General features: G+C 49.1%; 2 protein-coding genes across 5 annotated transcripts in view; one reads left to right on the top strand and one right to left on the bottom strand.

The window, feature by feature from the left end:
* Positions 1-650: 650 nt before the first annotated feature.
* On the bottom strand, positions 651-2,094 carry LOC115485340 (uncharacterized). The gene is made up of 3 exons (XM_050974066.1): positions 2,070-2,094; positions 1,462-1,931; positions 651-1,283 (listed from the first exon to the last, which is right to left on the bottom strand). Exons 1-3 carry the CDS (start codon positions 2,092-2,094, stop codon positions 1,077-1,079), a joined length of 702 nt encoding a protein of 233 aa, XP_050830023.1. The 3' UTR covers positions 651-1,076.
* A 1,259-nt stretch (positions 2,095-3,353) lies between these two features.
* Positions 3,354-27,672, top strand: part of LEF1 (lymphoid enhancer binding factor 1) — a 70,342-nt gene continuing 46,023 nt past the window's right edge. For all 4 annotated transcript variants that reach the window (XM_050973653.1, XM_050973652.1, XM_030239229.2 and 1 more), the window contains exons 1-3: positions 3,354-3,611; positions 4,416-4,479; positions 5,931-6,064. In XM_050973653.1, the coding sequence (XP_050829610.1) occupies positions 3,402-3,611; positions 4,416-4,479; positions 5,931-6,064 (408 nt within the window). In that variant the 5' untranslated portion in view covers positions 3,354-3,401. The remainder of the gene's footprint in view (positions 3,612-4,415; positions 4,480-5,930; positions 6,065-27,672) is intronic.

Here is a 27,672-nt window from a genome sequence, read left to right as displayed (position 1 = left end):
CCCCGCCCCACTCCCGCCTTTCCCCTATATAGGGGCGCCGCCGGCGGACGCCGCTTCGCACGCAAGAGTGTCCTGTGTCCCCCCGACCCGCTTATTGCGCCCGGAGGGGTCGACATCGGCACCCTGGGTCCCCCCTCTCAGCCCCCCTGAAGCTCCACGGGCTCGTCCCGCTGCCCCGAGCGCTGGAGCCCAGCCCGCCCCGGGACCGGTTTGCCCTCCCGGTCGCGCCCCCCACCCCGCCCTAAGCTCGGGCAAGCCGGGCTGGCCGTCGGGAAGTGCTTGAGGTGGGGGTCCCTTCAACGCTGAAAATGAAAAAAAAAAAAAAACCAACAAACAAAAACTCCTCAACTCCCTCTGAAACGCTAAAACCCACTCAAACGACCAAAAAACCCAGCAAAACCTGTCCAAAATTAAACAACAAAGCAAGGAAACAAACAACAAAAACAAAAAATATAACCCCGCGAAAATACAAACTCACGCTTAAAGCAAAAGAGAAAAAAAGAAGAAACACCTAAAGCGCAAAAATCACCCCTACGAAAGTGCCAAGCGGCGCGGTAGCCGCTGCGGAGCCGGGCGCCGGGCACGGCCGCGGGCGCGCTCCCGGTGGCCCGGGGAGGGCGGCGGGTCCCGCCGGGGGCGAGAGCGGGGCCACCGTGGGGCCTCGGCCCCCGCCTCCGGCCGTGCCCCAAGGACTGCGAGTAAAGCGACAGCTTTGTGTTGTCTCCAGTCAAATGTGACGTTGGAGTTGACGTTTCCTGAGTTTATCTTTTTGTCGTAAATCATTACGGTTTCCACACACACATTCCCCCGCCCCGGTCCCGCCGCCCCCACCCCGGCCCTTTTTTGCCTTCAAAATCCTTCCACCAAAAAACCGATCCGGGAAAGACTCCAGCCCACGTAAAGGCACGGTGGAGGGGCGGGGGGGGGAGGCTGCTTTTCCAGAGGGACACGGTAATGAAACGGAGGAGTGGCCGCGCTGCCGGCTTCTCCGGCGGGGTCCCTGCCTGCTCCCGGGCCGCGCCGCCCCGTCGGGCGAGCGGGTTCCAACGCTCAGCCTCTCAGCGAAGGTCGTTTTTTCAGAACGGGAGCGTCCCGGGGCAGCTTTGCCCGGCCCGGGTGTCCGGTGCCCGCCGAGCGCCAGGAAAGGGAAGAGGGGCGGGCGGGATGCGGAGATGTGCATCTCCGCTGAGGAACGATCCCCGAGCTGCCAGTCGTTTTCCAAACAACCGCTTCCCCATGGCCTCTCTGCAGCCGTCTCCGGGAGAGTGGGGGTATCCCTGCATCTGGGGAGCAGTGCACAATTAAGCCCTTTCCCAGAAGTTACATTTCTAATTTCTTCCTTTCTCGATCATTTATTTCACGCATTTTTTCGGACTTGGCAAGTCCACCCCCCGTTTCCCGCTACCTTACTCCCTTTCTCGGGGTTTGGAGGGTCTAATTTCTCAGCTGGATTTTAATTACCCGTTCGAGGACGATTACGCAGAGCCGCGGGCGGCGGCGTGAGCAGCCGGGCTCAGCCCGCCCGTGTCCCGGCCGGCAGTGCCGCCGTCCCGAACCCAGCATCTGCCGAAAACGGATTGAGCATCCACATGTTCCCGTTCCTCCGGCTCCCGGCGCTTGAAGGTTTAGCAACCTGACGGGGCATGTGCAAAGCACGAAGCGCACTTTTCCGATGCCAAAATACTGGGAAGTTGTTTCCTGCAAAATGTGCGCCCATCGTGTTCGCAAAATAAAAGTTGCGGATCCTGACGTTCCCCAAGCACAGCGCCTGCTTTTGTCTGGATGATTTTTTTTACTGCACCCGTGCCCTGTCGCCGGGTGATGCCGGAACAGCCGGGAGCTAACGGGGCAGCTGGAGGAACGGGACAGGGTGGAGGGGCGAATCTCCGTTACTGCTCTGGCTCCATTTACCGCTCCGAAACTGGGACGAGCTCACCCCGGCGGGTTTCTCCCCATCTCTCGGGGGCTACCACTCGTTTCTGCCGGGCACTTTCTGCATTCAATGGGGATGTCTTAATTCTGCCCTTCGTCCGATGCGGGAGCGGGCAAGCCTGGTCGACCCTTCGCACACTCCCCACACCGGAGCAGCGCCATGTGGCGATGGGGAAGGCTCAACAAAGCAGCCCTAAAAAAGCAAGTCTGTCCGCCCTTCCCGGGGATGCAGCTAGTGCCCGTGCCCTCCTCGGCGGGCTCTTGGCTGGGAAGGGAGAGGAGCGGCAGTGCCCCGGCGCACCGCCCGCGACGCGGACACGCACACACAAACGTACACGTGTGCGTGTAGGTACACACACGGACACAGAGGCTACTCCGCGCAGCCAGAGGAAAGTTTGCCCGGGGGCAGCCCCGCACCCGCTCCCTCTCACCCCCTCCTCCCTCCCCGCTGGCGCTGGCGCTGGCCCCGGCCCCGGCCCCCTCCTCTCCCCGCCCCCGCCGCTCGGCCCTCCCGGCCCGGACACGGTGTCAGTCACGGCGGCGGTTCCTTTCATCTCCGCCGCCCCCGCCCCGCCCCGACGGCGCAGGGAGGGAGGGCGGGAGCGATGCTGAAGTTGCTCCGCCGCCGCCGCCCCGCGCCCCACCGCCGCCCCCCGTGGGGCGCCGCGCCCGCCGGCTGCGGCAGGAGGCCCCGCGCCGGGCGCTGAACGCGGAGGCGGCCGGGGGCGCCGTGCCGGCAACTTTTTCCCCTGCCCGCGGGCGCGGAGGGAAGCGGGGCGGGGGGGTCACCTCCCCGCCCGCTCCATCCCTCCCCTCCTGCCCTCCCTCCCTCCCGGGGCTGTTTCTTCCTCGGCCCCTCGCGGTGCCGCCGAGCCGAGCCGAGCCTAGCCGTGCCCGGAGCCGCGGACGAAGCGGCGGACAAAGGCCCGGTGGGTGCGCGGCACGGGCAGCGCCGGCCCCTTCCCCCGGGACGCCCCCTCCCCCTACCCGCCTCCCCCGAGCCATTTTAACTCGGTCCCGCCGGGGTGGTGGCAACTTCACTCGGAGGCGAAACGCGGGCGGGCTCCGCTCCCCTTCGCGTCTCCTCGCCCCCGGGGTGAGCCCGGGTCCCGAGGGGATGGAGGGGGGTCGGGTCTCCTGGGGGGCGGTCCCTGGCGCGGTCGGGACACGGGCGAGCGTATTTCGACCTATTCCGGCCGTGCGGCGCGTCGGGGTGAGGGTCCCCGGGACGTCGGCGTCGTACGGAAGACGGGGTACCTCGTCCCCGTGGGGGCGGGCGGACGGGCAGGGGTCTCCGGCTGCCGAGAACAACCCCGAGGAGTTCACGGGATTTTTCCTTCTTCTCTCCTCCTTCTCCTCCTCTCTCCTCCTCCTCCGCCCTCCTCCTCCTCCTCCTCCCCCCGCTGCTCCGCCCGCTCCCCTTCCCGCGGCGGGCCGGCGGCCGCAGCAGACGCCGCGCTGCCGTGAGGATGCCGCAGCTGCCGGGGGCCGGGGGCGGCGGGGGGGACCCGGAGCTCTGCGCCACCGACGAGATGATCCCCTTCAAGGACGAGGGGGACCCCCAGAAAGAGAAGATCTTCGCCGAGATCAGCCACCCCGAGGAGGAGGGCGACCTGGCCGACATCAAGTCCTCCCTCGTCAACGAGTCCGAGATCGCCCCCGGCGCCAACGGGCACGAGGTGCGCGGCCGCGGGGGCTCCGCGGGGCTCCGCGGACGGAGGGGGCGCGGGGTGCCGGCGGGCTCCGGCCGCCGCCGCGGGGAGGGAGCTTCGGAGGGGCACCGGGGAAAAATTTCGCATAGGAAAAGAGATCGTTCTACCCCAAATCTCCAGAGGTGCGCCGGGCAGAGCTCCTTCCGCGCTTCGGCCCGGGACGAGAAAGTTGCCGCGAGTTCCCCGACGGTGCGGTGGTATTAGACCTCAAGTAGCCATGAAATTTCCTCAGTAAAATCAGCCCGGTCGGAGCGTTAGCTGTAAACTCTTTAAGGGATTTGCATAAAACTGTTTGGGAAGAAATTCCCGACTCTAAAATAATTTCAGGGCGATCAGGGAACTTGCCTTTAAAAAAAAAAATTGGTTTAATTTTTAATTTTCTTTTTTTTTTTTTTTCTAAAGATCTGCTAAGGAGGGCAACCTGATTTTCATTATTATTTTTGGTATCTTTTTACCAAGAGCGTTTTGACCGCCAGAGCGCCAAATATTTTCCAGAAATGGTCCACTTTCATTAAATGCAGGGTGTTTCTGCTAGAAATGCTTTACAAAGCCCTGTAGTTATTCACGTTGTCATAAAACAATAGTTTACACAAATGTTTCTGGAACAGTTGCCTTCCGAGCGACTTAGGAGGAAAAAGAAAGATGCTAATCTTGTGCTCTAAGAGCCTCGTTTCCTTAAAGAAACTGTAGCAGTGTGTTTGATAAACAAGCATCCGTACAATGACTTTTCTTCTTTTTCTTCTTTTCTGATGGTGGTTTCCTGGTGGTCAGGTTTCCAGGCAGACTCAAGCACAGGATTCCTACCATGATAAAAGCAGAGAACATCCCGAGGAAGGTGAGACTTGCACTGTCCCATCTTGCAGTGTTATCCCTCTGTGACCCGCCACACAATCCTCAAACTGGAACTTGGTTTCTTTTGGAAAACATAAATTGAATGTCTTTTGAGGGGGGAGGGATGCCAAAGGGTTTCCAAAGCGTTTTCAAAGCGCATTTAAAAAGGTGAACGTGCAGTGCGTTTATCTTGAGTGACCAAATGGTATTCCAGTTGTTCAGAAACTGATAAGTAGGCCAAATGGATCTTCACTGAAGAAGTAACTATTTTTAGGATATCACCTTAAATACATCTATTTCTTCAATCATACATTGTACAGTTGTGTTTAGAAATGCTCTGCTTTTCCCCATAGCCAAAGTCTGTCACTTAAATCTCCTTTTTCAAATCTAAGTATGAGATCTCCTGCATTTTTTTCATGTCTCAAATGGTAAATTTCGATTGAGGAGGACAGAGGAAGTAGCAGAGTTCATCAAACATCATTTAGGAAGCTGGACACGCGTGCAAAGAATGTGTGCTGTGAAGGGTGGGAGATTATGTTTAGAATCAAAAGCTTATCATCACAAGTTAAAGCAGATTATAAATTCCCTATAAAGACAGACAGAGTTCATTCCTGGTGCTTTCCAGGACTCTGTGGCCATCTTCCTCCAAATTTGTAACTGAACAGCCTAAAAGCAATGATGTCCATGCTCATAGCATTTGGGCAGTGAGGGGAAGGTGTTCAGCTCTGGGTACTTTTCACCTCACTTCCAAGCAGTATCCTTGTCAGTGGGCATGTAGGTGGGGGACTTGTTCTCTCTGTTTGCAGGACCTGGACTCAAACACTTTTTTTTCCCTACCAAACAGCCTCCCTTACTGGACTTCCCTTGTGACTGTAGTACCATGTGTGCTTAACAGCCTCCCTCCCAAATTGTGAGGATCTCCTTCCAAGCCACCCCCTGCCCTTTAATTGTTCCCAATGAGCATAGTCAGAATGAATTGTTCACTGCACACACTGTCTCAGCAAGAGAAGGAAATTAATATATCTAGTTATCACAGCCTTGTCCTCTCTTTCCTAACAATGATGTTGGAAAGCCATACTGGCAATAATTCTGAATTGACAAATCCTAGAGGCATGTATAAAATTGAGGAAAACCGCTACTGTGATGTCATTGCTGATGTGTCTACCTTGATTTCAATGAGCACTAGCAAAATTATTTATTTTGAGGCGATTCTGTATTTTAAACATAAACTCCTCACCGAGAATACTTGCTCCTTTAAGAATTTCCTCTTCCTAAAAAAAAAAAAATGTTTTTACAAATTGCTTCGTATCATTTTCTGTCAGCACTAATTTCCATGAGTAAGGAAACATTTGCATGAAGAACATTTTTATATATGCACAGTACCTGTTTGAGTGCTCTAACTCATGAGAAATGCATACATGGGGAATAATGTAATCATTGTTTCATCTTCCCTAGGAAAGCATCCAGACAATGGCTTATACAGCAAGGGACCATCGTACTCTGGTTATTCTGGGTATATCATGATGCCAAATATGAATAACGACCCATACATGCCTAATGGATCTCTGTCGCCACCCATCCCCAGAACAGTGAGTTATCTCTTCCAAAGGCTGGGTTTGGCAAGCTGGGTTTCCCCCTGTTTGGTCTGCGGAGCCTGTTTATAACAGGGTCTTTTGGGTAGCTTCAGTGACAATGCAGGTTGAGCATCTGCTGTTCAGAGCCTCTGTCCAAAGGAGTTTGAGAGCTCTTAGAGGTGTTGGTCGTGATCGCAGTGGAAGAGCTGAGATTAATGTCTGTGAACAGGGCTGGGGGCTTTGTGGGGGGAGCTTTGGTTTACTACTGTAGGATAATGTATGGCAGAATGATGTAAATGCTGTCTTTGTAGTGACTGGGACAGATGTGAATTTTCTGGCTTTAACTCTTCGTTTGTTAGGAGGAAAATCAAGGGCTGGAAGCAGAACTGCTAAAGTTACATGACAGTAAGATGAGAAGATTGGATTTTTTTTTTTTTTTTTTTTTGTGCTTCAGATGTGGCATTGCTCTTTGCTGATTGATACTTATTTCTACCATCAGTTGGTCTGTGTGAAGGCTTTATCTATCTGGCAGCATTGCTTTGAAACATTCTCTGTATCTTCAGCCAGAAATTGTGAAATGGTCATTTAGGAATTAATATCAACCATGAGGCAGTAGTTACAGCTTTCCCTTACATTGTGGCAAGCACTGATTCTTCCAGGTTGGTCCCTCTGTTTCCATTGGTGTAGATTCATGTTTAATGGATTTAAATGTACTTTTAATTCTGGATAGCCAATCCCCATTTATTTTTGTAAGCCTCTTGGTATACATACAGAGCAATGGAGAGGCAGTGTTAAAATGAGCTGTGGAAATTATATTAGTAGAACCTGAGTGGAGCAGGAAACAATTTGCTTGTAGGCATCGTGCTGGAAAAATGCCGCTGCCTTGTGTGTGCTGTGAGAGGAGGAGTTGGATGCTGTTACTTCCCTGTGATAAAGCAGTTTTTCCTCTTACTGGCTCCTAGATTTTTTTTCTTGAAGGTCTCTGTCATGGCATTGTTTTGCTCTCTGACATTCTTGATTTTTATTCAGGACTGTGGCATTCAGCTTCAAAAAAAAAAAAAAGAAGGGGGCCTGATCTGTACTGGTAATTTGACAGCAGCCAAACATGTTAAATTAGTGTATATTTGGAGTCAGAGTGACAGGGTGCTTTGGCACTGCAAAACACATGGATCTGCATTTGAAAGATGCAAAAACTCATGCAATGTATTGCTTTCTATAGCTGTGGGGTTTTTTTGTGTACAAATTCTAGTTCAGGGGCTTACAGCCATTTAGGGTGAAGCATGATGATCACAGTCTGTTGATATTTGTTGTTGTAAACGTTGTTCTACACAAAACTTCCTTTTGGATGTATCATAGGGAAAAGCATGCAGCTTTTCAAGAGGGCATCGAGGCTCAAACCTACCTTTTGGAGGACTAGGAAACTTCAGACTTTTTTTTTACCTCTTCTTTGCCTTGTTACCTTCCTAAGAAACTCCTGAGTGCTGGTGCATGGCTTAGAACAACAAAATCCAATTTGATTATTCACTGAGGATTTTCTCCCTGTATGCATGCCGTGGGGCTGCCACTCGGTACAGATCTGGCATCAATGCCCTCAGAATATCATCTTGCAGAGGCTCTTGAGGAACTGCCCTTTGAGGGTGTGGTGGAGGGGAGGAAGGGGGGAAAACGCGTCTTGTTTTTAATTGTAAAGCTGCCTGCTGAACATCTGAGGGGCTAATTTAGTTCAGTGCCGCTCTTGCATGTTACAGCAGCACCACGATTTCAATAAAACAGTGCTGTTGCAGGGCTGCAGTGTTGACATAAGCCCGGAGTTCTTTCAGTTTAACCACAAGGCTACACGCTTGAGTTATTAAATAATTTTTTTGTTTAATTGAACTGTAATCTTTGCTAGGCTCGTTGCTGACAGTTGGGTTTTAATGCGCGCAAGATCAAAACGCGGCGTCCCGGAGGTGACATGCTCGCTCTCCCCGTGGCTTCCCCGGCGCCGCGCCGCGCTCAGCTCCGTGGGGTCCCGGCCGCTGCCCTCCAGGTTTGCTCTGCCTCCCCTTTCCAGGGCGAGCAGCAGCTGAGATCAGCAAGCACTGGAGGCAGAGGTCTCCCCTGGGGTGTCGGTAGTCCCCAGCCATTTGTGCCTGGTGTGTACCTGCGCCCTGCTATTTGCATGACAAAGACGCTTCTTGTTGATGCATCTGTTGCCTGGAGGTGTTAGCCAGGATTAAAAAGGCGCCCTGGGGCGCTGAATCTTTTTTTCCACCTTGGAAGGACCTGCTGCATGCAAACTGCCCCGGGGATGCGCCCCTGGGGAACGGCGTCCAGACACAGGGCAAGGACCATCTACGAGAAGGGAGAGCAAAGCTTTCCTGGAAAGGGAAAAAAGTTACTTTCATCACCATATGTAGAGGGGGGGAAAAAAAGCCTTTCCTCTTTTTAAAAAAGCCAAATGATTTAAAAGCTTGCTTTGTAAAATTAAAAAGTACAAATCTATAGTCAGACACAGCTTGCCTAATAAACCATAATTAAAAAAAAAAATGGAAGTCTAGTTTCTGTGCAGCTTTTGGAAGGGAAGAGGGTGTTTGAGAAGGATTCAAAATCTTCCAAAATCTGCTGTTGTTAGCGAGGTCTTTTCTTCCCCATTCTCCTCCTCCATTTTTTTAAATTTTTTTTTAAATTTTCTTATTTTACTGGCAACTGATTTGCTATTTCCAAGTTGTAGTAGTAGGAGCAGGAGAGTGTTAATTGCAAGTTCAGGTAGGAGCCTCCTGCCGCAGCTTGTGTTCTTATCAGATGGGTGGGTGAGTGGAGAAGCAGCAGTGGGTTGGGGTGGCTGCAGGAGAAGTGGCAGGTGAGAGTGCCAAACCACAGGAACACCTGGTGAATGTGCATCCTGTGTGCTGAGATAGCTCTCAGTGGTTTCTGAGCCTCGCAGGGGTACTGAAGATGGGAGATGGAAACAGCTGTTTGTTTTCTAATGTGTGGGGTTTTTTCCCTTTGGTTAACAAGGCTAGTTTTGGGGTGGGAAAGGTTTCTTGACTGTTTGATGGCAACGTGGGAACAGAGGAAGTGACTGAAGAAGGATCATTTCTCCGTGTTTTAAATTCATCCAGAAGATAATTTTGGATTTATTTCTCATTCCCCATGAGTTAAACTTCCTATAGAAAGATAGGGGATTTCTGCAACCTACTTTTTGTCTGTGTTCTTGGGGTCTGGGTTTCTTTCTTCCTGCCTCTCTGTAGCAGCTGGATGTGTTAAATAGGTCGGAGGATACAATGTATAAACATTTTATGGCAACTTGCACAAGGCAGCCTATCTGAAAATGACAAGGAATTCTTCCAAGAGAGTTGGATTGCTCAGAACAACGCAGGACTAGCCCTAATTTTGGATATTCCTTGTGTGTTTTTGCATGGCAGGGGGTATGGAGTTAGTTCCCATCTTGAAGAGCTGATGTCCCGGGAGATTCAGAGGATAATATGGGCAGAAGGAAGGATGAAGGTAGAAATACCAAAAATGAGAGGCTATGGAGCCTCAGTGAGAGGGTTTTGTTTCCCAAGCTACATCTTCTGTTCCTCAGAAAGCAGGCTGATTCACTTGTCGGGAAATTTTGGAGCCCCAGGGGAATGTATGGGAGCTGCAGAAGGACACAAACCTGATTTTTCATTGTATTGTCTTTTCCAGAGAATTAGCTTCTTCTCACTATGCAGCTGTAGGGAATTGCTGGGAGCTGTGGCCAGCTGAAACCTCCCTGGCCCGATATGAAGTAGGCTTTCACAACAAGTTATGGCTCGGCTCCTGCTCCCATATCACCCACCAGAAAGCTTTGCTCTGATTCCCAAGCTGACATTGGAGCAGGATGCTCTGGGGCTTTAGGCAGCTTTGGTCCTGTCACAGATGTCTCTCTTCTCTCCACAACCCCAGGCCCGTGCCTGAGGAAATGGGCAGCTGAGGAGCTCCACAAGCCAGAGCTACTTATCCAACACCGGAGCTCTGCAGCTTCACCCCACACAGCACACGACTTCACAGTGCAGCTGAATGATGCCAATTAACTCCTCAGATAACTTTGAAATCAAGCACACAGGAGCACAGAGCTTCCTGGCTGTATGGAAGCAGAACTTGATGGAGTGTATTAGCATTTGCCCAGAGAGGAGTTTTAGCATTATTTTCTGAGGAGCTCAGTGAGTGCCAAATGGCAGCCCCGGGAAAAAACAGGAATCTGATTAGCCCTAGTAGTGGCACCTCATTGCTACAAACGTGCCTCTCAGCTGCTCTGACTCAAGCAATCACAGCTGATCAGTCTAAGTCAGTCAGTCAGGCCACTGTGAAACATAAACCCAAGCCATGAATGGTCATGGGAAGAGTTTTGGTGGTGTTTTCTTTCTCTCACTTAATAAGATGAATTCTCCATTTGGAGGGGCAGAAGAAGTTACCAGAGGGGCTCTAGGTTGTCCTTGTCTGAAGTTTGGTCTGGTTGCTCCTGATCAGAGCTCCAGGCAGTGTCTTAGGTATATAGTTCATTGTTACTGTGATCTTTGGCACATAGTGGTGAAGAGAGCACCTTTTCAGCTTTTGCTGCCTCCTCCTTGTCATATTGATGCAACTAACAAATCTGTGTAATTGTGGATGGGTAAGGGGAAAACAAAATGTTCTCCTGATGTGTCAGTGCAGAGGCAGTAATTGTGTGTGTGTGTGTGGCTTGAGCAGAGGCATTATCAAAAACCCCACCCATTGCAAATCATCAAAGCTGGAGCTTTTGTATAGAAATACGTGTGTGTGTTTATGTCCTAAATATCCTTTTTTTTTCTACACATCTAGGAGCTGATTCAATATAAACTTTAAATGGTAGAGCTGGTGCTTACTTTTTAAAGTGGTTTTAGCAAAATGTCATTCCTGTCTCTTTTCCAACTTAATCCCAGCCCAGAAAAAAATGTTAATAAGAATAGCTTGTTATGGGCTGCAAGTGCCAAGGAGGATATGGCTCAAGAAGAAAGCCTGAAGCTCCACAGGTTCAGGCATCAAAAGAGGAAAAGGCTTTTTCCAGATAGTTGCAGCGCTGCATGCCTGCAGGCACTGAAAAGCCTGGGTACCGCAGGCCTGGCTTCTCTAGAGTACTTAACTTCTGTTTATAGTTAGCAAAAATGCCTCCTGATATGGGAAGGAAATAACCCACACAAAAGCATTTTACTGCTCTTAATATTTCTGAAGTCCTATCAGAGGCATGTGCTTTTTTTTCTTTTTTGCTAGTAGTAAAACACCGTGTCTCTCAGGAAGACAAAGAGACAAACGTGCTAGAGTCCATTTTAATAGGGACACCGAACATTCTGTGTGTCTGTCCTGCTGTGATCTCCTGTGCTGCTCTCACGTGGAGGGACCCTGATCCAGTGTCTGTCTGGTTCAAGGGAAACACTGCTGGGGGCCAGGCAGTCTGTCCTTGACCTGGTCGAGTCAGGTTGTCCTCAGCTCGTGTCCTCCCCGCTGCTGCAGGGAAGCCATGTGCTGTGATGCTCCAGCTGTGCAGATATGGCTCCCATTTACCCCAAACTGCCCTGTCCAGGACAGCAGACATTTCTCTCTGAGCTGGTTTTGGTTGTAAGACATGTTTGGGCTAAGGACAGTTCTCATCTGGCTCTTGGGTTTGGTCCCTTTCTGCAGGACACTGGCATGCTGCTCCGGCACGTGGGGATTAGTGTCTCTGTTGCTCCAGCCCTTCCTAAGCATTATATTCACTTTAGAAAATTGCACTCAGAATAACTTAATCTAGCAACCCAGTGGCTTCTCTTTGAGACTTGGATCTTGTGGATATGTTTATTTAGTTTGGGATTCCCACTTCAAAGGCATCTGTCCTCTCAGCAAGAAAGTGATTGAGCACTTAAATAAAAATATATTCATTGAATCTTTGGGGTTGAGCTAAGAGTGCAATAGGGAGTTAACATGTACACCAACTGTGCTAATCAGTCAGGGATTGCCTGCTCTCCTAAAGGGGAAGAAAAGGGGCCTGAACTGCCCAAGGAAAAATGGCTGGCCTTCCATGGCTTCTGGTGGTGGTGTTGCTTGCTGGGGCTTCAGATGGAAGATGAAGGAACTGGAATATCTTCACCTGTGATCTTCAAAGTTACCAAATCCCTTGTGTAGAAGAGCATTTTAACGGAGCTGAAAGGTCAACTCAATGATTGTTTATTTTCTTTAAATGGCTGTGGATATAGGTAAGGTTGAGGCATAAAATCAATGGGATGAGCTTGGTCAGCAAAAATTACAAGTGTAAAGTTACGGGGCTTCGATTGAATATTTATAAAATGGGCAGCTCAACTTAAAAAGTGAGTGTAGTGCTGTCACCAGCTGTAACACATAAACCAGAGAATTGCTTTGGCTAGGAGTTATTAAGCAAGCCAGAGAGCAGTTAATTCCCAAAAGCATCTGTCTATCCAAGCACTTTCAGTTCTCCAGCCCTGTACTTCAAACAGCGCCGCATGAGTCAGCGGGCAGGTCTGCTTCACCCAGACCAGGGCAGGGGAGGGAGTCCCTTGGGAGCATGGGCAAGTGTTTGCCAAGGAGCAGGGTACATGGGCATGGTACATGGTGCGAGGCAGCCCTGGTAATGCTGCTTCGGCAAAGAGCAGCAGAAAGCTGCTTGTGTGACCTTTTTTGTTTTTCCTTTCCCTGCCTTTCTTTCTGACGGGGAAGCTTTAAAATAGTTTGAAACAGGCTGGTGCTGCACATCCAGCACAGTGCCAGGCTCTGCATTTAACCAGCAGGCCTGCTCTGAGAAACCTGGAAATTGTGTGAGCTGCAATGAACCTCACAGTGTCAGCACAAGGAGTGAGATTGCATGGAATAGCAAGGCATGATGCTGAAATCCTGTGGATACTGATGACAGCTCAGATTCACCTTAGCTGACTTGAATGGAGTTGCAGTCATTATCCAAAGAAAACCAGTCTGGAAATTGTTTGATTCATGATGTATGTTCAAAAAACAGGGGAAGGCATCTTTGGACTTTGGTTGGGCAGTTTTGTTGGCTCAGAGGTGGAGAGCAATGAGCTCTGAAATGCTATCCCTGTAGGCTCTGTATTTCTGAGTAGGCATCCTAGTGACACTGGCTGCTCAGAGCTCTCTCTCTGTAACTGGTCACTTAGCTGTGCTATAAGGCTCTATTTCTTCAATTTTCTGCCTTTTTCTGTGTTTCAAAACTGCCTCAGAGGTTTATCTTTGTGACCGTCTGTTGTCTCTCCACAGTTCTGGCGTATCTTTTTGCCTTGATCTTTCTTCATCCCTATCAAGTCTTGCATTGGCAAGCTTTGTCTAGCATAAAAAAAGTGCAATGTGGAGGTGATGATTAAAGGTGTCAGCACTTGTCAAACACAGACCACGGTCTTGGAGGAGGCCTTTTGCCTGCCGATGTGCTAAAACGCAGATAAACTGTGTCCAGCAATGCAAATGTGTTTACTTTGTTTAAATGCCACGATCCAGTGACATGTCTAGGGTCTCTCCTTTCTGAAGTTCGAGTGGTGCTGTACTGGGTTCAGGAAGCTGCAGTTATGTGTGGTCATTGTGTTTTTCCTCACTCTTTATTTTGCTCCCTGCCAGTCCTGTATTTCCTTCATTGCTGTTTTGTATCATTCCCTTGTGCCCTCACAGTGAGCAAGGTTCTTGCCACCAACCCATGTTCTGTCCTGTGCCACAAAATTCCACTGTATGTCTTCTTCAATTAGTTTTTACAGGCTGGCTTCATTCTCACATCTGTGCCCTCTCCTCAATTTAGGCTTTGTGGCAGCTTGTTCCATCCTTGTGGTCTGATCAGCAGCACTTCTGTATCTTAAACTGAAGAAACACTTGTGTACAGAAAAGTTATGCTGAAGCAGGAGAATAGCTGGGCTTGACCCAGTGCAGGGATCCCTCCAAACTGGGGGGAGGCTGATTTCTCCCCTGAACATCTGGATGTGAATTAGGCCCTGCCAAGTATAAAAACTGTCCTCATGTTCACATCCAGGTCCTTGTTTGCCAAATACAATGTACGTGCAGGTTCGGCCTCTCGGGGAGCTTTTGGGAGTGGGGCAGGAGCTCACAGGTGAGCAAGGGTCAGGTGTGGGAGCCCAGGGTGATGGGGCAGAGCCAGGTCCCCTCCAGCCTGCTGGAGATCAATGAAGGAGCAGTGAGCTCACCCAGCTGGTACTGGGAGAGCCAGTGAGGATCTTCAGGAAATCACCCATACATCGAACATACTGGAATACATTTTTGAAAACTCAAGTGATTCAAATAGTTTACCCCCTTAGAATGCCCCTTGTTTGGCTGCCCTCTGACAGCAGCATGCTGGGCCTGTATTTTGGTCTGGTTTTTACTGCCCGATTACCTCCTGCACACAACTGAAATTCAACTTGAAAAAATAAGTTTCAAATGAACATGTTGGATCCAATCCAATCCTTCTGTCTTGTGCTTTATTTTGTGTCCTAAATACTCTTGTTATAGGAAGAAAAGGAAGCTGTGGTGGATTTAAAGGCAAAAGAAAAGAAATAAAACTTTAAAAAGCTTAGCTCTTAAGTGTGTGGATTTTTCAGGTTTTGTTGAGACCTTTTTTTCCTATCTCAGTTATTTTGAGGATATTTCTAAGATAATAGTGCAGCGATCCTGTTTCAGATGTAAATCTTCAGAAGGAAGGATGGGAATAGGAGAACCACAAGAAAATGCTAATTTATTAGGTGACTCCCCAGACAGTTTGACAGCAATATTGCAAACACTTTTTTTTTTTTATAACTGGCAAATACAATCTTCTTATCAGAGTGACCTGTAAGAGGATGACTTCATACTTTGTAATAAGGAAATATTAAGAGAGTGTAGAAGAGCTGGTCAAAACACTGTCTTGAAACATACTTTAGTTCAAGGGCACTTCCAAAACAACTTGTATAGGGAGCTTTCCCTCTTTCTTTGACACTTTAAATCCTGCCTTTTATTGGTTTTTCTTTCCAAGAAGATGTGTGTAAGTGAGAATAATGCAGGCTAATGGAGCAGAACAATAAATGTTCAGTAGGGAAATGTGGTTGAATCAAAGCCAGTTCAGAAGCCCCCGTGTTTGGGGCACAGGCAGACTTCCTAGGAGAAGGAGATCTCTGCGGTGGGTTTGTGAAGCTTGTCTTCCACGACTCCAGGTAACTACAGTCAGGTAGTTACACAGTAGTGCTTACTGCACAGAAATGCCCTCCTCCATTATATGGATCTCTCTAGCCAGCATCTGGTGGACAAATCATTTTTTCAAGTTCAGTCAGCAGAAGAACCTACAGGTGGGTGTTTCATTATTCTTCTGGAGGTGGCATGTCACAGCCCAGGAGCCCATAGCTGATGTTGGCTTTTCTTGTGTTACCTGTGCTTCCTCTCTCTCCTCTGCTGGGTTCTCCCAGGAGGGGTCGGCTGGTTAAGCCAGTGGCTGAGATTTGATCCTAGGAGGTTAAGCCAGGACTGGCAGAAGTGCCTGTGGTAACATAAGTGCCGCTGGTAAGTTATAGCTATTTTGGGGCTGGAGGAAAAGTTTGTGCCTGTGCAATTAAGCATGAAATAGGTAAATTCTGTGTATAATTGCCCAACCTAGAGAGTAGCGTGAGGACGTGACCCGTGGAAATTGCGGTGCGTCGGTGACTGCTGGCAGATTCCTGGGAAGTATCCCTGGTGCCCACTCTGGCACTGGGGTTATGTGTGTGTTTGTGTGTGTGGATGTCCTCTGCTTCCCCCCACTCCACTCACAAAAGCAAAGGCACAGTCTGGGAGGAGACTTCTGCAAATGAGGGCCCGAAAAAGCAACATTTGTTCGGAGCCTTAGAGGAAGGTGATGGCAGAGGGGGGAATAAAATCCGTATTTCCCGAGTTCACTTTGGGAATTCACCTGAAAGACAGCTCACTTCCAAACATATGTTTCTGAGGTTGGTTTTGGTTTTAGGTTTTTTAATGAAAGCAAATGAGAAGTCTGAGAAAGTAAAAACCAAGATGTGTGTGGTGGATGGAGGGAAAATAAGAGGATTGAAGCCCGTGCAGATAGGAAGAAAGTTTGTGTCAGTGCTGGCTGTGGCTGTGTTTCAGCCTTTGAATGGAGGAGCACACAATCTACTGAAGTTTCTAAATAAAAGCAAGAAGGGGCCTAAGAAAATTAGCCCAAAAAGGTTTTGTCAAAAACCAGACTTTGTTTTTTGTCATTTCCCCTCCCTGCCACACAATAGCACCCATATCTTCCCGCTTGGTTTTCTGTTTGCTCTCTCCCCTGCAGGGGAGCAGGCTGTTTGCCCTCAGCATCATTATTTTCATCCCCCACTTTTGTCTCCCTCCCTCTCAGAAGTTCAGTGCAAACACAATTAGATAACGAGCACGGTGCGCTCCCTCTCCTGGGAACCTGCCATTGATTCACAGCCCTGGCACACAGTGTGCTGGGAATGACCAGCCTGGGTTTCTCTGGCAGCTGCCCTGGCACCGGCCTGGTGGGACTTTAGTTGTTTACTGCAGGGATGGGAAGACCTCAGAGCAGCTTTTTGGGATGGCGTCTCGGCAGCAGTGGCATCTGTCTTCCTCTTCCAGCCGTGGCCTCAGTGGTGTCCGTGCCCTGTGCCTCGGCAGCCTCTGGTGGGAAGAATGGTTTGCAAGGAGCTGCCGGCTCCTTTGCAGCTGGAAGCTTTAAACTTTTTCCTGGGCATCCTGAAATATCTTCTATTTTAATACACTACAGTGCAGCCAGGCTGTGTTCACTGGAGCACAGCTCTCAGCTTCCTAGCTGTGCTTCCCAAGCGGTGTGCCCCGGTGCCATTGCCCTGCCAGGGTTAGCCAGGTCATCGGTGGCGTTTTCTTTTGTTCCTTCACAGCTCTGTAGCCACAGCTGATACACTGTGGCCACAGCTGGTGGCTGCACGTTCCCAGCGCGGCAGCCACACTTCAAACTCCAAACTCAGTTTGTTGTGGTCCTGCAGGTAGTCACCTTGAAGGGATTTCAGTTCCCGATTTCAGGAGCGGGTGAGGTTGGTTGTCAGGGTCACTGGCTCTCTCTGATGTGGTTACCAAGGGATCCTGCATGAGGAGAAGCTGTGCCTCTGCCGGGGCACGGAATGCCGCCTGTGCAGGTTATGGAGCGGACTGCACGGGGTGAAAACCTGGCAGACAGCCTTCAGGTGCCTCTTTTGGGCTAAATAGTGTCTCTTGAATTTCACTGAAGAGCTACAAAATAGGAGCAAGCTTTCGAGAAAAAGTATCAAATAGCAAGTGAATCCTCTGTAAAGGAGCACAAAAGTCCCCGGAAGGGGAAAATTAGCAGTAATTACAGTAAAACATACTTTTTCATCATAGTAATGGTTTGATGTTGAAAGGTAGGGTTGCAGCATCATGTAAAAGTTATTTTTCTGCTGTGTCTCCATAATGGTGAGTGTTTTGGAGTCCTTTGCAATGCTATGCATGTTACTTGCTCGGTTTTTGGAGGCTGGCATTCATTTCCAGATACTTGAGACTCCTTGTGGGATAGGCAGAAGTTGATGTAGCTGTCCTGCAGATAATGGCAGCAGATCCCTCTGTTTACAGAGAGAGCTTCAGCTCCCTGTATCTTTCCACTCTTTCCTCTGTGTTGCTTTATGAGCATCCCTCTGCTTATCAGGATGAACACCAGAGCCACAAAGAATTAGTCCTGATTTTAAAAAGCAGGCTGTGCAGAGGAAGCAGTAAATTTGTTAGGGATGGCAGGAGAGTAGAGGGAGGAAACACTTCAAAACCTTGCATTACAATAGAGAAGACTTCTGTCTTGATTCTGAAAAAATCATAAGCTTTTACATCTTGGAAAAGAGCTTGCTACGTTTGACTACATTCAGCCTCAGTATAGTTAGTGTGTTAAGGAACAGTCAAAGTGAAAATGAGACAGTTTCCCAGCCTTGGAATGACAGGGACATAAGCTCTGTGTCCATAGGGAGGGAGGGAGGCCAGATCCCTTTGCTGTTGTCTTTGAGTTGGGTTTTAATGACTACAGGGAGGAAAGGAGTGTCAGTACAACAGAACAAAAATGATACAGCTAAGAGGAAATTATTTTTATTGCTAATACATGGGTGCTCGTAATGTTTAATTCTTTACAGCTTATGCTTTATTTGCACATTCCTCCTTCCTCAGCACTCCGCACACTGTAGCGGCAGGACCCGGTTTCAGAATTACTGCTTTTAAAGGCTCCTATTCAGTGGTTTTACCATGAAAAAAATTATTTGTCAAAGTTGCCCTGGTGCTCAGACTGGGCAGCACACACACACAGAGTGGTTCAGCTGCTGTGCCCTCCTAGGCTCTGGCTTTTTACATCCTCCTTATCCTCCCTCCTTTCTGCTGATAGTTTTTTAAAGTTTCCTGGAAATATTTTTTCAGGGTAATGTAGATGTATATTTAATTAAAATTCAGGACAGTCTTTTCTTGATAGAAATTTACTTTTGTTTTCACCAGCAAAACCAGATAAGGAGAGAGAAGAAGTGTGGGACCATTTGATGCCCCTGAAAACCATATTGTGGCAAGAGTAGTTTTAAGGCAGCCCAAGAATTGTCTGTGTGGCTGGAGGAGAGGGAGGCTTAAATGAAGCTTTGCAGTATTTTATACTTTTAGGTCATTATTAATCTTTTTAGATAATTAATGGAGATAGAGTGTTTGCCATGTGCTGTGTGTCTGTTTTAAGGTAAGTGAACTACTGTCAGTTTGCTACAAGGAGCTGCAGAGGGGAGACAGCAGCCTGGGCATCTGCATTATTTTCCCTTGCATCAGGTGCTACAAGTCACTGAACATACTGTGAGTCACAATATTTTTTTCCAATTTGACTCGCTTGCCCAATCGTATTTTTACTTCAGCCTTTAGGCTTGAAAAAGCATGTGCATAATCAGTTCATTTTGTGTGGTCTAGGCTATAAAAATGCCCCCTCTGTTCTTTCCATATGAAAAACGTGGTTTTAATTTTGGGGAACTTATATAATTTTCTGTGCTTTCTTTTGTATCTCAGATTAAAAACAAATGCTCCCTTCCCCTAACTTTGCATGTTCCAATTATGGAGTTGTGAAAATAAGTCATCCTTCAGCTTTTGTTACTTTAAAACAGCTATCGGTGATGTCAGAGTCAATACTAAAAGCATTAAGAATGCTGGCAGAATGTAATGCAGCTGCAATCCAACATGATGTTGGAAATGGGGTTGAGAGCATAAAGGCTTTCCATATTCCCAGGGCGCACAACTGCTCGCGGCCTTGGCTTTGATCTCTTCAAAGGCTGCTGCCTCCTCCTAGATGGAGAGACTTGGCTGCCACTCGCTCGCATTGAAAAAAGGCAGAGGTCTCTATTCAGGCAGAAATCAATCACTGTGCAGAAACAATTATGTGTAATTCAACCATCATGAAAACAGGGTGAGATTATGGGTTTGTTACCTGAGTGACTGCGTGGAGATGGGGAGCAGCGGACGCGGGAGTCCTGCTGACATGCCACATCTTGATGACAATTATAGACACATGAATGATGTGGCGGGCGGGGGCGGCAAGATGACAAATGCTGGTCACGCTGTCCAGCAGAGCAGAAAATGAGGTTACAATTGGGAGATAATGTTTGCATATGTAACCATATTTCAGCAAGCTGGGCAACTTCAGGGAATAGCAGAGACTGGCGATGGTAAACAAAGTCCGTGTGTGCCATGACTGTCGGCTTTCCACGATACAGAAATGTGCATGTGCAGTGAGAAACCCCTGTGCCGTGTCCTGAGGAGCTGCTTGTTTGAAACAGCCCGGAGGCATTTTTTTCCGGGGGCAGGGGGGAGGGAAGAATTGTCTGGGAAAAGGAGAAATCTCCAGAGTTTGGCCCTCAGAAGGCAGAGGAAGCAGGCAGAAATCCGTCTCCATCGCTCCGCGTCTCGGGACGGGGTGGTATTAACCCGGCAATGAGCGATGGCTGTTTGCCGGCAGCGCTGAGGAGCGCGGCTCCGTCTCCTGCCCTCCCCTCCCAGCGGGGATTTTCGCTGGCCTCATGGCAGCGCATCTCTGAGCGAGAGCACTTCTACATTTGCATGGTAACATTTTGGCTGCAATAGGCTGTTGGTAGTGTGACGTGATGCTCAAAATATCTTCTGATGTATAATGGCCTCCTTTAATTAAGAACTTTTTTTTTCTTCCCCTGAGTGGTAAGCACTGGCTGTCTGTCTTTAAAAAGGGAACTGGCATGTGCAGTACCTGCCATGAGAATATTTATTTAAAGTATTATTGCTTATAAAGTCTCAAAATAGTTTTCCTCCCCAAAAGGCAAAATAAAACACAGATGACTGATTATAAAATGGTATCCCTGCTCACTTTGGTACACAGGATGAGCTTTACCTTTTATACTGCTCGGGCTTAGACATCAGAGGCGCAAGAAGCTGCTTTGAGTTACAGATCTTCAAACAATAAGTCAAAACAAAAAATCAATCCCTCCAGTCCCTGGGTGCAGTTAGCTAAAGATAAAAGAGAAAAATAAAGTTATGCTAAAGCAGATAGAGGAAAGGAACAGATATGCCAAGGAAACACAGAGGACAAGTGCAGAGTTGAAGTGGGCCTAGTGTGAGCCAACATCAATGAATTTTTATCTTATCAAAAAGTTTTAGGGTTGCCAATTCTTTTCAAACTGGATTCACTCTGCTCCAGGGCTGCCTGAAGCGTTGTCTTCAATAAAAATTGCTTCTCCCTACCCCCCGCATACCTCCCTCTCACTCCTAAATGTAATCACATGCAGGGATTAGGCTGCACCTCACTCAAGGTATGAAACTTTACTGCAGACTTCAACAGTAAATCAAGGACTCTGATAATCTCTTGTTATTACAAATATGAGCCGAGATTTCTTTTTCAGTATTTGGTGAAAGATGCATAATCTAAAAAAAAGTAGAACTGTTTTCTCCTGGGGTTATTTCTCCTTCCACCCTGCCTCCCAATAAATTTAAATTACAAAGGAATTTTTAAAATAGATTTTTTAAAATTGACTGGAGTTCTTTAACATTTTTTCATAGCTCTTTCAGGAAAATTTTTATGTCAGTTAACTGCCTTTATTGAATCAAGTGTGTGGCTTAAGCCTTAACTTATAAAGAGGAAAGCATTGCACCTCAGTGTTGTGATATGCAACCTAAATCTCTCTGTGTGTCTCTTCAGGACTGACATCTCAGGGTCTAATCAAGCTAAAAAAAGCCTTTTTTTGAAAAGAGGCCTGTTGGCTCTGACCTTTTTCTGTTGCATCTTTTGGAGTGTTTATAACAGGGGTGAGCATGTGTTTGTGTACTGTCGGGAGGAGTTCAAAGTGTCTCTTGGCATCCCTGGATCAGGACAGCTGGTGCTGGTACCTGGCCATGGGCACATAAGAGGCAGACAGGAGAGGGTAATGCTTCAAGCAATAGCTACAGAAAACATCTATCCAGCCAGAAGTGAATAATAGACCTAGGCAGCGCATGGCCTTCAGAAATACCTGGAATGAACGGACAGTCAAAGGATTTTGGGAAGTCTTGTTGATGCACTACTTCAGCTCAGCTTAGCTGGTGTCTCAGGGCCTGTTTCCCTGTCTACAGTGTGGCATAATATCCATTTCAGAGGTGGGGCAACAGAGCAGAAGAAGAAGAATAAAGGATTCAAGGTATGCAGATTAAAGAATGCTAAGGCAAGGCTATTGATGTTAGGTCTTGCTCTTCAGTGAGAATTTGAGGGGGCGATTTCAGACAGCTGCCTGGTAAACTGGAGCTGGATCTTCTCACTTCAGGCTGTTGAACTACTGCCTTTGCTGCTTTGAGAAAAACAGAAGGCACCCTTTTCTATGTGAACAGTTGCATGAGCTGCTACAGAGGTGTTTATGGGATTGTGAACTGAATGGAAAAAGGGCTAGTGAGTATAGATGTTACTGTGAAATATGGTATGGAATACGTGGCCCACACTGTGAAACAAAATAGTATCTCTAGTCTCTTGTTTCAATGAGGTGGAAGTTACTGTAGGTAACTACTTAGAATGGAAGTTCAGCCATTTATTGCCTTAAAAAAACCACATAAAAATCTGCAGCTAGATAATTATTCCCATTCATCTCTGGGTAGATTACATCCTAAAGATAATATTTTTTTAATTGCTTTAATAGTTCTCCTTATGGTTGTTTTCTTTGAAGTGAGGAGCAGCGTGGCATGATACAACAGCAGCGGCTGCACAAGGAGCTGAACTGAAGTTGAAGGCTGCCCAGCTACAGCTCTGTGTTGTGGACCTGCTTTTGTCCTTTACCAGTTTTGGTTTACTTCAGTTCAGCTGTAGATGAAGCCTTGTCATCAGTAGCTGTCAGCCTCTGAAAAGAAAAATTAATGTTTTTGGAGGCAAAGATGGGTTTAGTACTCACAATGCTTGGCATCAGACATAATGCCTGGTGACTGGAGTAGTTGTGCTAAATCCAGTGAGAAGACCAGTGGTCCTTGGGACGGCTGATACAGAGCAGAGATCTGCAAAATAATAATCCTGCCCAAAGGAGGAGGATATGTGAGGCCTGTGGTGCATTGTGATCTTTTGTGTCCTTCCTGAGGAATGCTATGCACAAGCTGCAAAGAGTGTTGGTTTGAGTCAGGATGAACTAGGAGACTTACAGGGTTTAAGCAGCCCACTCTGAAATGGAAAGTGCCTTAGTTTGAATTTACGGAATATATTTTTGTTTTTGTGTCTTTATTTGAAGGATTTGTTGAATGGAAGCAAAGGTTGGGGCAGAGGTGAGTGGGAACTGCAATGCTCTGCCTGGCCCCTCTGCCCATCCTGCCCTAGGAAGGCAAGCTTGGACCTCGTTGCTTTGGGAAGCATCAGCCATCTCCCTTTCCCATTTCAAATATTTTGATTGAAGTATCGAAGACAGATGTGGTGATTGGACCCGGTTGCTCTCAGTGTGAGGCTTTTCCTTCTTTGTCTTTTGATCTGGCCTGGCTGAGCATCGCAGCACCAGCAGAGAATTGACTTACCCTGTGTCAGTGGCTGCCACACAGAGACTGGGCTGTTCCAGCTCTCCCAGTACAGCTCCCAGGGGATAAACCCGGCAGCTGGATGCTGCGTCAGGCCAGGATGGAGCCCGGGCTAAATGCAGAACAAGGGCATGGCATGGAGGTGTGTGTGAGGAGCCAGGAGCCCCTGGGAAACCTGTGGGATGGCGGGGCAGGCATGCTTTCTCAAAGCTGCCCTACTTGGCCTCTGAAGTAAACACTAATTTGCGGTCTCCTCGTAGGGAGGGAGCAGTCTAATAACGCTGGGATGACTCTCTTGCCAGCAACGCTTGTTGTTCAGGGCAGCATTTAACTCCATCTAATTGGGACACTCGGGTTTCAGCCGTCGGCCTGCAAAAATGGCAGAGAGCCTGGAGGTGCCAGGTGATTTGCTAGATGCCCACCATGAGAGACACTTCGCTGGGTCCCCCGGGAGTGACACCGGCTCATGGGCACGAGCAGACACTTCTGGTGGAGAGGGGGATGGAGCCCTCCTTCAGTGGGAGCGGGAGCATCAGTGGGTGCAGAAACATGAAGCTGGATGTGGCGGTGGGAGCGAGGAGTGACCAGCCTGAGCTGCTGGGCACACTTCTGCCCCGGGGTATCTCTGGCAGCAAGGAATCCTCCACAGACACCAGCTCAAAGGTCTGTCCTGTTAAGTTCTGTCCCAGTGGAGACGAGCCTTAAATAACAGGCATGTTTGCAGAGCGTGTATTATGGAAATCAGACCAGTCATAACTTGACTGCTCTAAAATAATGCACGTCTCTTCTAAAGAGTGTCGGCTCCGTTTTTTTTGGCTCGGGGCAGAGACAAATTTGTGTGCGCAAGGCAGTGGCCTGTGTGGGGCGGCCGGGGGCCAAGCGGGGCCATTCCCCTCCCTCGGGGCACTCGGGCTGTCCCAGGGCGGCACCGACCTGGCAGCACAGCCCCTGCTCCCGTGGGAGGGTTTCGCTCCTTCCTGCTCCTCCTGGCTATTCCCAGTCCCTGCCCCGAGAGAGCTGGGGGCGCCGTGGCAATTAGGAGGTTGCCGAGGCAATTAGGAGGCTGTCGGGGTGGCCCCGCAGCTGCTGATTTGCATGTCTGCCTACATCGGGCAACTTCCATGTTCATCCACATTCCTCCCCAGGGCTGCCAGCACGTGGCTGTCTCTCGGGAGCTCCTTCCCACACCCGGGCAGGTGCTATCCAGCGTGTGACACAAGTCCTGTCCCCCAGTGCCCTGAGCTGGTGGGTTCATCTTGGCAGGGTGGCTCAGCAGCACACGGCAGGTTGGGGACCTGTGGCTGCCTTTCAGAGTTCCTCCTCCTGGAAAGTAGTTGTGTGCTGCTCTGCCATCAGCACTTGCACAGGGTCACCTGCAGGAGTAACTCAGTGTTGAAACTAAGCCTTAGTCTTGTTGGAAACTTAGTTTATTTTTTACATTTCCTGTCTTTGCAAGCCTTGGGCTGATCACATTGCCCTCGTGCAGGTGCTGGTGCTGAATGCTGTCTCCTGCTCTCTCTCGGCAGCCTCATCAGCCTGACCTGGAGAAGTATTGAATGAGCTTTATTATGCCACTGATTTGAAGTCATTACTGGTGTAAGCCGATGCAGTTCCATTATTGTTGATGGGATTGGGACTCTTCATGTCACAGGTGAATTGGACTCAATTAACCAAAGCTATGGTCTTAATTAGAAGCTTGGCTTTCAGTGGCTCCTCCTGGGCCCTGGAGGTGGGACGTCCCCTGCCACATATTGCCACCCCACAGGTCTCAGCGAGTCAAGGGGAGAAGGTGCCACTTTTTCCCATGCAGCATCTGCATGGACCATGGGGCATCCTCTCTTGTGCTGCACATCCCTGCAGCTTTGCTCTGTGGGAGAGGAAACCCAGCACAAGATGTGGAAAGTGCAAACCTGCCCCTTTGAGCTTGCCAGTGCAGACACTGGTGCCTGTGTTGTGTCAGCTCTGGATCTGTCCCCATAGCCTAAGTAGTCCAGCCTGGCAATGGGCATTTTGCCCTTTACTTGAGAGACAGTCAAGGGTTTTGTCAGATACTTGGCTTCACAGGCAAAGAGGGAGATTTTGTGTTTTCACTAGCTGACAAGTTTTCAGTGGCCATGCCTGGCTCTACTGGATGAAGCAACCTCTCTGTAAGCGCCTTATGAAAAACCCAATGCTCATTATTGCACTTAGAAAAACCCCAGCATAGGGCAGGAATCATCCATTTGTGAAACTGGCCAGCAGCACAGCTCCCAGGGAGGTCCAGGGTCCTGCATCCCACTTGGCCTCTGTGGGACAGGAACCCAGTGACCTCACAAATGGTTTTGTGCACCCTGTCTTCACCTTTCCAAAGGAAAAGGCGGCTCTCCTGAGGCACACTCTTGCTGGGGTGCCAGCACGTGCCGCTGCAGCAGGGCTGGAATGCAGGACCATCCCAGGGGCATGCCTGGCTGCTTTCCCTCTGCTGCTGGAGGGGGCGACAGCCTTTTTTTGAAAGCATGCACCCTCCTGCTAAATATAGCATCAGTGCAGGCTCTATTTTTAGTGTGAGTTTTAAGTGCCTTTTTCAGCAGAAGCCCTGCAGGATTTCAGCAGCAGACCCCACATCTGGGTGTCCTGGGGGTTTCTGTCCTTTCCCAGTGAGGAAGGATGTGCTGGGGATGGAGAGCTCATGTGGTGCACATCAGTGGCCCCGTGTGCCACATGCTCACCCAGCTGACTGCTGCAGAACAGGCGGTGTAGCGGCTGATTGCTGCCTCCTGCTCAGGAAGAGCTGCTTCCTCTACCTGGCTGCTGGGTTGTTTTGTCCTTTCTCTTCCCTCCCAAAGCTGGTAGGAGCATAGCAGCCACTTGGAAACCTCTTCTCCAAGCTCAGGTGTGGCTGTGGTTGGCCAGCCTGCTCTAGAGTTAAAAGGAACTGAGCCATAAGTGTGGATGAATATTGGTTTAACCTGCAGCTTCATGTAAATCCCTTTCAGACCAGTCTCCCCATTCAAAGTTAGGATTTGGTACTGTTGCTGTTGCACCCTGTCCTGTGTCTAGCTGTGGACTGGCACTCCCTCTAGATAGCAAGGTGGGGGTGAGAAGAGGAAAGCCTGGGCAGTGAGAGAAGGCTCAGCTCACTGTGGTTTAGGCTTGTTGTGAACTGTGTGGCTGTAAATGCTCACTCATCTGGTGGTACTGCAGGTGGCAGCTTTCCTTGGGCCAAGCAGGAGTCTGAGCCCACAAGCAGCCTTGGGGGACTACCCCTCTCTGCTCCACAGCTGTTATGAATGGCTGCCTTTTCTGGTAGCCATCCAGAAGGACTTGCTGGTTCCCTAACAAGTGGCTGGAAGATACATGAGGGGAGCCCCGTGCTTAGCACCTCTGAGTCTGTGATCTGCTAAGTGTGCTTGCAGCTGCACATGCTGTCAGCACTGTCCTGCATGTGGCCTGTGCCCGGGGGAGGCAGGGGAGAGAAAGGTGCTGCTATTTTTGTTCCAGTGGTGGTTGATGATGGTTGTTTCATTGCCTAGATAGCTTACAGTGGGTGGCATTCACATCAGACACTACCCCACACCTGAAAAACAGAAAACAAACAAAAGCTGAGATAAGCGGTGCTTTAAGGAAGATCAAAAAGTTGCCTGCATGTTTCTTCTTCTTTGGGGAGCCTACAGTACTACTGACAGATCAAATGCAGCTTTAGGTGTGTGTTCATGGGGCCTTGGTGGGCCCCATTTTCCCCCTCTAAAAATGGCAAATTAGTGACATTACTGAGAGGATATGACAAGTTTATGAATCATCCCATCAACACAGGAAAGAAGTATTCTCTGAAAAGATGATTTTTGACTCGAAGTAGGTGGTCAAACGTGGCCTCAGAAGTTGCTGGGACAGTGCAGTGCATGGTGGGGGACAGTAAAATGGCAATGTCACAGGCTATAATCGCATGAAGCACACTTCTTGTTACTTTATCTCCCTGACAAACTTGCAGTGGTGTGCAGGATACTTTGTGAGCCTGTGTTACTCTCATTTCGGCTTGGCTGTGCCCGAGCAGCCCTTGCTGGTGCTCAGCATACACCTCTGTGTATTTCCAGCCCTGTTACCTCAGACGGGCTGAACCCCGCTGGCCGAAGGAAAAGCGCAGCATTGCTGAGCTGTGCTCTCCTGCCAGAGGTTTATGTGCATCTTCATTTCACTTGCATAACTTGCATGTGTAGGGGCTACTCTCTGCTGCTATTGCTAGGCCACAAGTCAGCCTCTAAACTTAGCTCTGAGCCAAGACATCTTCCCCCAGAGATGCACAGTGCTTCTTTTGGCCGTCCCTGCTGACAGGAGGAGGTTATATAATTCAGAGTTCCTCTTTCAGTGCTCTGCAGTGCCTGTGCTTGAGTTTTGCCCTTCTCACTCCATGCGTGGTGACCCCTCTGCCACGGCAGGGGGAGCGGTGCCAGGCTGTGCTGGCGTGGGCAGCGGGTGCCTGGCACGCACGGCTGCAGGAGCTGCCACTGGTGTTTCACAGGGCACGGGGCTGACTCTTCTCCCATCTAAGCAAAATCCTGTGCCAGCTGGGCAATGGGGAGAGATTAATGACTGCCTTGGAAGCCAGTTTTCCAGCCTACTGGCTGGAGGGCAAGCATCATGATAGTTGTAGCAGCTGGTTTGGAGAGGAGGGAAATGAGGGGAAGATAAAATTGCACATCCAGAATGCCAGGGTA

Source organism: Serinus canaria, chromosome 4 (genome assembly GCF_022539315.1).
Source record: "Serinus canaria isolate serCan28SL12 chromosome 4, serCan2020, whole genome shotgun sequence".
NCBI lineage: Eukaryota > Metazoa > Chordata > Aves > Passeriformes > Fringillidae > Serinus > Serinus canaria.
Note: the sequence above shows the minus strand (reverse complement) of the source record. Positions and strands in the feature narration are given on the sequence as shown.